The 8039-nt window shown below is 46.0% G+C and overlaps 1 protein-coding gene across 4 annotated transcripts in view; it reads left to right on the top strand.

The window, feature by feature from the left end:
* The first annotated feature begins 304 nt into the window (after positions 1–304).
* The window catches only part of JMY (junction mediating and regulatory protein, p53 cofactor), a 44695-nt gene continuing 36960 nt past the window's right edge, over positions 305–8039 (top strand). For all 4 annotated transcript variants that reach the window (XR_013977153.1, XM_080972447.1, XM_080972446.1 and 1 more), the window contains exon 1: positions 305–2419. Coding sequence is in view for 3 of the 4 variants with exons in the window: in XM_080972447.1 (XP_080828573.1) it covers positions 1436–2419 (984 nt within the window). In the remaining variant the exon portion in view is untranslated. The remainder of the gene's footprint in view (positions 2420–8039) is intronic.

The raw sequence follows: 8039 nt of genomic DNA, 5'->3' as shown, positions 1-8039 counted from the left end.
TGGAATCTTGCACCGCTTGGAGATTGGTGTGGTTGCTACAATATATTCCAGGATCAGAGACAGGCATTTTTTGTGCTGGAAGTACAAAACAGCTTCTACAGACTAAACCAGCTCAAAATTAAGTCCTCCTGATTTCCAGGGGAATCAGAGATGTCCTTTCTGACCACCTGACCAGTAGCACATGAATGCCCATTTGTGTTGTTGCACACATCTCCTTCCAAAGCGTTTGGATATTAACAAAGACTCATTTGAAATGAATAGATTTAATTTAGGAATATAGACATTTACAATGAATAAAATACCACCCTCCTCCGAATAACACACCCACCGTCAACATTCATACTAGCAAAAGCTGGCGTGTCCTCATGAGGCGCAAAGCGGTTGTGAGATGCAGCTGTCAGGACAGCCTCCAGCAGCTGGGCTACCATATTTATTCGCACACACCAGGTCCACAATCGCCATTGCTTTTCCATAGGCACAAGGGCCGTGGCTAGGGGTATTGTTATGTTGGGAGGACGGTGAAGTTATTGTACTTTTTCGGGTACGGTGCAAGTCCCTCAGCGAGGGAGGAGCAGAAGGCTAAGCCTGACGTGCGCTGCCTGCGTGGCTTGAATAATAGGAACATTGTTTGAGGGAGAGGGATAATGAAGGCGCTCCTGGCAGGCGGGAGAGGGAGAAACTGGAGAAAGGAGGCAATCTGGTCGGGCCGGAGACAACAGGAGGGGGGAGGGAAGGACTGTGCAAACGGCTCCGGCAGCACCCCCCCCCCGCTCCGTCGCCTCCCCGCACCCAGGGCTGGCGTCGGAGAGGAGGAGTCGCCGTCTGCGCCGGGGCGCAGTGTGTGTGTGTGTGTGTGTGTTGTGAGGGGGGGGGGGAGAAGAGAGTCCTGGAGGCGGGGCAAGAGCTGAGCAGCCGGAACGCAGCTGCCGCCGCCTCCTCGTCGTTGTCGTCGCCGCCGCAGCGGCTTGTAAACAGATCCGGGGCCTCCACGTGACCGCCTCAAGTACCTGTGTGAGGGGACTGTATTGACTTGCCTCTCGTATTGTCTCCGGCAGGCAAGCAGCAGCAGCAAGAGGAGCCGCTGCCGCCGCCGCCGCCGCCGCCGGGCTCATGACAACAAAGCCGAGCGGGAGAGCGCGAGGGGAGCGCGCGCCGCGGCGGCAGCAGCAGCAGCAGCAGTCGCTGACGACTCTCTGGCGCCTTCTTAGCCTATCCCCCTCGTCGTCCCTTCCCCTCGCATCCCACCCGGCCCCGCCAGTAGCGCATCCTTCCCTTCACGTTCCCTCCCTCCCTGCCCGCCGCCGCCGCTAAAATGGCTGAGGCTGCTGGGCAGTGACTTGAGCGCCCTCCCGCCCTGGTCCCGGTTTGGTGGTCGTGAGGAAGCAAGGGAGCCGAGCGGTGGCGGCGGCGGGCAGCGGCTGCCCTCCCGGCCAGCATGAGCACCTTCGCCTTGGAGGAGACCCTGGAGGCGGACTGGGTGGCCGTGAGGCCTCACGCCTTCCACGAACGGGAGAAGCACAAGTTCGTCTTCATCGTGGCCTGGAATGAGATCGAGGGCAAGTTCGCCATCACCTGCCACAACCGGACGGCGCAGAGGCAGCGCAGCGGCTCCAGGGAGATCCGCCGCGGGGGGAGCCCCGGCCTCGAGCACCAGCGAGCCGCCGCCTGCTCCTCTTCCTCCAAGGTGCCCGGGAGCCCCACCGTCCGCAGGAGCAGCCCGGCCTGGAGCAGCGCCGAGCCGGGCCAAGCCAGGAGCTCGCCGGTTTCTCCCGCCCGGGCCGAGCCGTTGCCTAGGAGCCCCGGCAGCCGAGTGGCGGAGGCGCCGCCGCCGCAGAGGAGCCCGGCCCGGGCGCGGAGCAGCCCTGCCCGGAGGCCTCAGCCTGCTGCGAAGGCGCCGCTCAGCCCCGCGGCCTGCGCGGCCGAGGACATCGAGGTGCTGGAGCTGGGGAAAGACGAGCCTGCGGGAGGCGCCGCTTTCCTGCTGCCGTCCCCGCTCGCCGGGCCTGCGGTCGCCCCGCAGCCGCCTTCGGCGGCCGTCTCGGAGACCGAGGCGCCGTCGGGCGAGGAGTGCAGCTGGGCCGGCCTCTTCTCTTTCCAGGACCTGCGGGCCGTGCACCAGCAGCTGTGCTCGGTGAGCTCCGAGCTGGAGCCCTGCTTGCCGGTCCTTCCCGAGGAGCCGTCGGGCATGTGGACGGTCCTCTTCGGAGCTCCGGAGATGTCGGAGGAGGAGATGGACGCTTTGTGCTGCCGGCTGCAGGTCTACCTGGGCCACTGCCTGGACACCTGCGGGTGGAAGATCCTCTCCCAGGTGCTCTTCACCGAAACGGACGACCCGGAGGAGTATTACGAGAGCCTGAGCGAGCTGCGGCAAAAGGGTTACGAGGAAGTGCTGCAGCGGGCCCGCAAGCGCATCCAGGAGGTGAGGAAGGTCCCCAGTGCTGATAAAATAGAAACCCCTTCAGCCCGATCCTGAACATGCTTAGTTCCCCTGAGTCCCATGCAACTTACTCTCAGTATAAGCTTTCCTTGGATTTCTGCCTCCAACTCTGCTGCTGACCTGACTATATTTTCATGTAAAGTCTTTATTGGGGGAAATAAGACTTCGGAGAAGGGCAGAAAGATGCTAAAGGCTGAATCCAGTGCACTATCTATCTAACTATCTATCTATATCTGTAGCCAGTCACATGTGCTTCCAAGTAAACTTCCAGAGGATCTGGCTTTCTGTATCTAAGGCCCTTTTTGTATCTTTCCAAAACTGGTGTATTCTTATACAGTACTTACTGGTATCTTGACTTTTAAAGGAGGAGCCATATGTTTTTCTTTTAACTGGCTGGGTCAGTGGGGTGGGTGGGTCCTGGACTTGACCATGTTTACTCTGGTACTTGGATATGTTTGCCAGTTATTCTGCTAGCTAGACACTATTCCTAATACAAGGAAATGGATTGTAATAAAATCAGTCAGAACTAAATTGTCCTGTCAGATTTACATCTAAGATCAGCATCAGTGTGAGTCAATATCTTCTATTCACCTTGTGCATTTTTTATTTATAGTTGGTGGTGGATACATCAAACAATACTTAGTATTTTTTTTAATTGGGCAAAAATTACATGCATCATTTTGCAACAGATACTGAATTTTTTATATATTTCCATTTAGGATGAAATCATATTATTAGTGAACTTAATGAGGAAGATAATTAGTGAATGATGTTTCCAACATTGTCAGTTTTGAAGCAGAGGACCAATATTTTGCCCACAGTATTTCGACTCAGAGTTTGATCTTTGTTATCCTATTGTGTGAATACCTCAAGAGTCTGTCTAGTTGTGGTTTTCATGAAGATATATATTTACAGTATTTGGAATAAGAGGTTGGGTAAGGACCAAAAATAGCCTCACTCATTTCCCAAGTAACTAATTACTCTTGTTTGCCCAACATGCTTGTCAAGTGAAACTTTGCAGCATGATGTGAAGGCCATGCTTGGCTTGAATTAAGTGTGATTCTAGAGCCCATTGGCTTGGCTTGGCTGCTTCAGAGTTCTGATGATTATATGCCTTTTATTGTATGGTGGCATTTGTAGGAAATGCTGGTTGTGGTTATTTTTAGAAAAGTGTGATTTGATTCATTTAAATTTTTTTTAATAATCTGCATGGATTGAAGGCTGCTAACTTTAGTGAAAATCTGTTGTATTTGTAATTTAGTGTTAATTGGTGTTCATTTTACATTTACCTAGTTGACCTGGGAATGCTGTTGCCAGGGTAATGAATAGTTACTAGTTTATGTTAAAATTCAATGCCTTCTGTGTTTCCTCTTTCTTTTTTGGTTTTTAGGGCCATGTACAACTGTTCAGCTTCTCAAAACAGAGTTGCCACAGGTATATTCTTTTGGCATGAATATATGCAAAACTTCACTTCTGACATTTTTTTAAAAAAAGGATGGTGGAAGACACCTGGTTGCCTAAGTGCCTAAAAACTTTGATACTGAAAGCTAGGAAAGAGTAATTGTTACCACCCGTAGTAACAAGCAAGTGACTTCAGTAAAATTTCAGTTCCTCTACTGTAGTTCTGTGGGACAAATGCATTATGGAGACAGAGAAAATGTGAGGCAGATACATGAATAGGTGAGATGCTAAGAACCAAAGGCAAATGTGTGGAACTTTCCAAAATAATGTGAAGTAACCTGTAGTGTAAAAAAAGGTCAAGGACCCCTGGACAGTTAAGTCCAGTCAAATGTGACTATGGGGTTGTGGCGCTCATCTTGCTTTCAGGCCAAGAGAGCCAATGTTCGTCCACAGACAGCTTTCCAGGTCATGTGGTCAGCATGACTAAACCGCTTCTGGTGGAACAGAACACCTTGATGGGAACCAGAGTGCATGGAAACGCTGTTTACCTTCCCGCTGCATCAGTACCTGTTTATCTACTTGCATGGGTGTGCTTTCGAACTGATAGGTTGGCAGGAGCTGGGACAGAGCAGTGCGGGGATTCGAACCGCCGACCTTCTTATCGGCAAGCCCAAGAGGCTCAGTGGTTTAGGCCACAGTGCCACCCACCACAACCTGTAGTGTAGATATGATCCAGCTGGGTAGGATATTGTGTTTAATTGCAAGGCAGCTCTCTTGGTGACTCAATTAATTTAATCCAGTGAATATTAATCCATATCTGGTGTCAGTATCTCTGTTAGTGTATGTATGCGGTGTAAATTGACCCATCTTTAATTAAAATGTGCTTCATATTTAAGAAAGAAGATCATTTAGGTAGCTCTCTGTCCTTTGGCTCTCAGGTTTCTACTGTCTGTTACACGCTTGATAGTGGCTTTCTTTGAAACAAGAAGCTCATATCTCATTTGGCTAAGTTATTCCATGATAATGGAACAATAGATGACAGCCATTTAATATTAATGTGTAATTCTGATGCAGTGCTTTTCCATACTTCAGGATGAGACTCTGTTCTCTTCCTGAAATATGAACCTAACCAAGCTCACATATATTTTCTTCCACGTTACTTTTGCCACCTGCACTTTGAAAGTAGCTTTCAAAAGACTAGAGATGCAGATAGAGATACTGGATTCTGGCATTTGTGTGATTAAAAAGCTAGGAGAACTTTCAGGAAAATGTGGTCTTGGTTTCAAATGGAAACTATAAAAGTTGACATTGTTCATAAAATGATATATTGTGAACTGCCCTGTGATCTTTTGATGAAGGGCATTGTGCAAATTTAATAAATAATAATGAAGATAATATTTTATTAGAATAAAACAAATGAAGAACATTACAGAAAACAAAGATATTCAAAAATGTGTGATGTTATTAGACTTATGCTAAAACTCTATCTAACCGACAGATTCTACTGTATATATGACTCAACTTGTTTGAACAAAATTCTTATTGTTTTAGAGTGCTAACACTGCCAGTCTTTTGTTCAGTTGGTTAATATATCATTTAGTTTAACTCTGCAACATTTAAAACTTGTTCTGATCAGTACTGTACTAGATTTATTTGCTAAATTCTAAATCTTTCTAAATTACCGTATGCAATGCTTTTTAATGAGGCAGTGCATTAGAATCCAGGTTGGAAAGCTCAAAATTATAAACAAATAAAATATGAGAACTTCACCGTAAATGTTCTTCAAGGCATGAAAATAAAAGAATGGCTATGATTTGTGCTAAAAGGAAGTATAGTAATTTTAAAAAAGGCCAATCACACAAAGGGAGCGGAATTCTGGTCTATCTTCCCACACAGGAGATTTATGTTTAAAAAGAAAACATAATTTGCTTAAATTCTTCACTATGAAGTCAAACCACTGGAAAATCACAGTGCCCTCTGTGGCTGCAGAGACTGGTAACTCCTAACTGCTGCCTCCCACATGGTTTTCGCTGTGTTCACAAGCACCGAAGTGACCTCTTTGGGGCACAAGCCTGGGCAGTGTGTATGGAGAGGTCTTTGGCTGCCCAGATGACAAGTCCTCCCTCTTGGCCTTGCTGATGTGGTCCAAAGGAAAGCACAGCAATACATTTGCCACGCAGCTTTACTGCTGGAGTTGCTGGAAGGAGGCATACAAGACACCATCCAACTGTATTCTACTCCAGATTTGTGTAGGGTTTATTCCTTAGTCTTTTTTTTTTCCTCCCAAAAAATGTCGCACAAGGATCAGTTACAGATTTTTCATTGGGGTTTACTCCCAAAGCCTTTGTCGTGAATGCGCAAGGCAGCAGAGGTTTAGGATCAGAGTTTTCCTTCCCCTACCTTCCCAGGTTGACGAGCTCCATCTTCCCCTGCTTTACATGCCCAAGGGATCAAGATGGACAGCTCAGTAGCCAAGTGATTTCCTCTACCTGTGATTTTTACAGTGCAAGCCTATACATGTATACTCAGCAGTAAGTCCCATTGTTCTCAATAGGTATAAATTTGTATACAATTGTAGATCAAGGTGCTTTTAAAAAAAACCTAGTAAATGTAACTCCAGGCTTTTCATCCTTATCTATCCTTCTGCAGCTTTAATCACAATGTAATAAGTAAGTGAGGAGCAGTCATTTTATTTTATATAACAACTGTAATGCTTTATCTTTATTAAAATACTTTATTAGAGGACCAATAATTTGAATGGGCATTAATGACTGCATTTGCACTTTAGAAAAGATAAAACTTCTGCTCAATTAAGCCCAGAGTAATCTAGAATCCGAATTGGTAAAGACTGTGGCATGTGTTGTGTGTGGCGGTAGCCTTAAAATGCTTTGCTTACTTCTTATCTCCATCTGAAATGTTTTAAACTGAGCTTAGGTTGTAATAGTCTACTACTCCAACGTATCTGTCATAAATTCTCAGTTCTGTGTAAATTAAAAGAGTAGTTTTTTCAGAAGCAATGAAACTTCCATGTGCATCATGTGGGGTGCTACCATCATGTGATTCTCCATGCCCTCATATCATGTTACTAGTGGCTTTTGGTACAGATGTGGAGACTCTCAGTGCTATGATGTCATTCCACATATTGAGTACTTCCAAATGTTATCCAGAGCTCACTAATGGGGGTTGGCATTTTTGGTGGCATCTCCATAGTTGTCATAACGTATGCACTATGGCTTAGATATCTTTCAAAATTAATGAAGGTTACCTCTTACCAGGTGTTTTGACATCTATATGGAATCACAGTATTCAAAAGGAGCAAACTGCTAATTACCACATAGAAAATAATAATAGGGGATGGTTATTCTTATTGTACTTTGCATGTGAGCTTCCCAGACACATTAGAATAGCTTCTGTTGGAAGATGTGTTAGGCTATGGGTGCCTAGATCTGATACAGCAAGCCTGTTCTCACAAAACATCTGTGTTGGGTTTAGAACGGTATACTTCTAAGAAGATGAAGAGATTTATTAATAACTGATGTAATAATGATAATAATAATAATAATAATAATAATAATAATAATAATAATAAATTAATAATAATTTATTATTTATACCCCACCCATCTGGCTGGGTTTCTATAGTTCTTGTATTTCGTCTCCTTTTAATCTAAATAATTCTCTTCCTATAAAGTGTTACTGCTTGAACGCTTTCCTGGGCCAAACCTATATTCTCTTTTAATAGTATTCCATAATTTTTCATTCCAATGATCATTGAGTTTTTCCAAGATGTCGTCTGCCGCTGCTGACACATGAGCCTAGATTTAGGCTCTGGCTTGTTACAACTGCTCCCATGACATGGAGAATCATCCTTCATGTGTGTGCGTGTCAGTGGTTATGGGCCTAGTGGCAGGTCCGTCCAGAGGAGCAGGGCAGCTGGATACACTTGCCTTGGGCCTCAGATGCCTAAGCTGGTCGGGGAACACCGCCAGCGACTGGCTGCTTTTTTGTTTGAGTTTATATCTTTATTCTAACTAGACTCCCGTCCTGGGCCTCAGACAAGTTCTGCACAGGCCTGCCTAGTGGTGGTAGTGAGGGTAGTGACTTTGGCCAGGAAATAGTATTGTAGGCTAGGGACTAATGTTGCTTACCCATTTTTACTCTAAAATTTCTTTAGTACAGTATGTATGGCCTTCCATTTCTAA

This window comes from Podarcis pityusensis (assembly GCF_964106645.2).
Source record: "Podarcis pityusensis genome assembly, chromosome: 11".
NCBI classification, from domain to species: domain Eukaryota; kingdom Metazoa; phylum Chordata; class Lepidosauria; order Squamata; family Lacertidae; genus Podarcis; species Podarcis pityusensis.
This window is presented reverse-complemented; position numbering and strand designations above follow the sequence as displayed.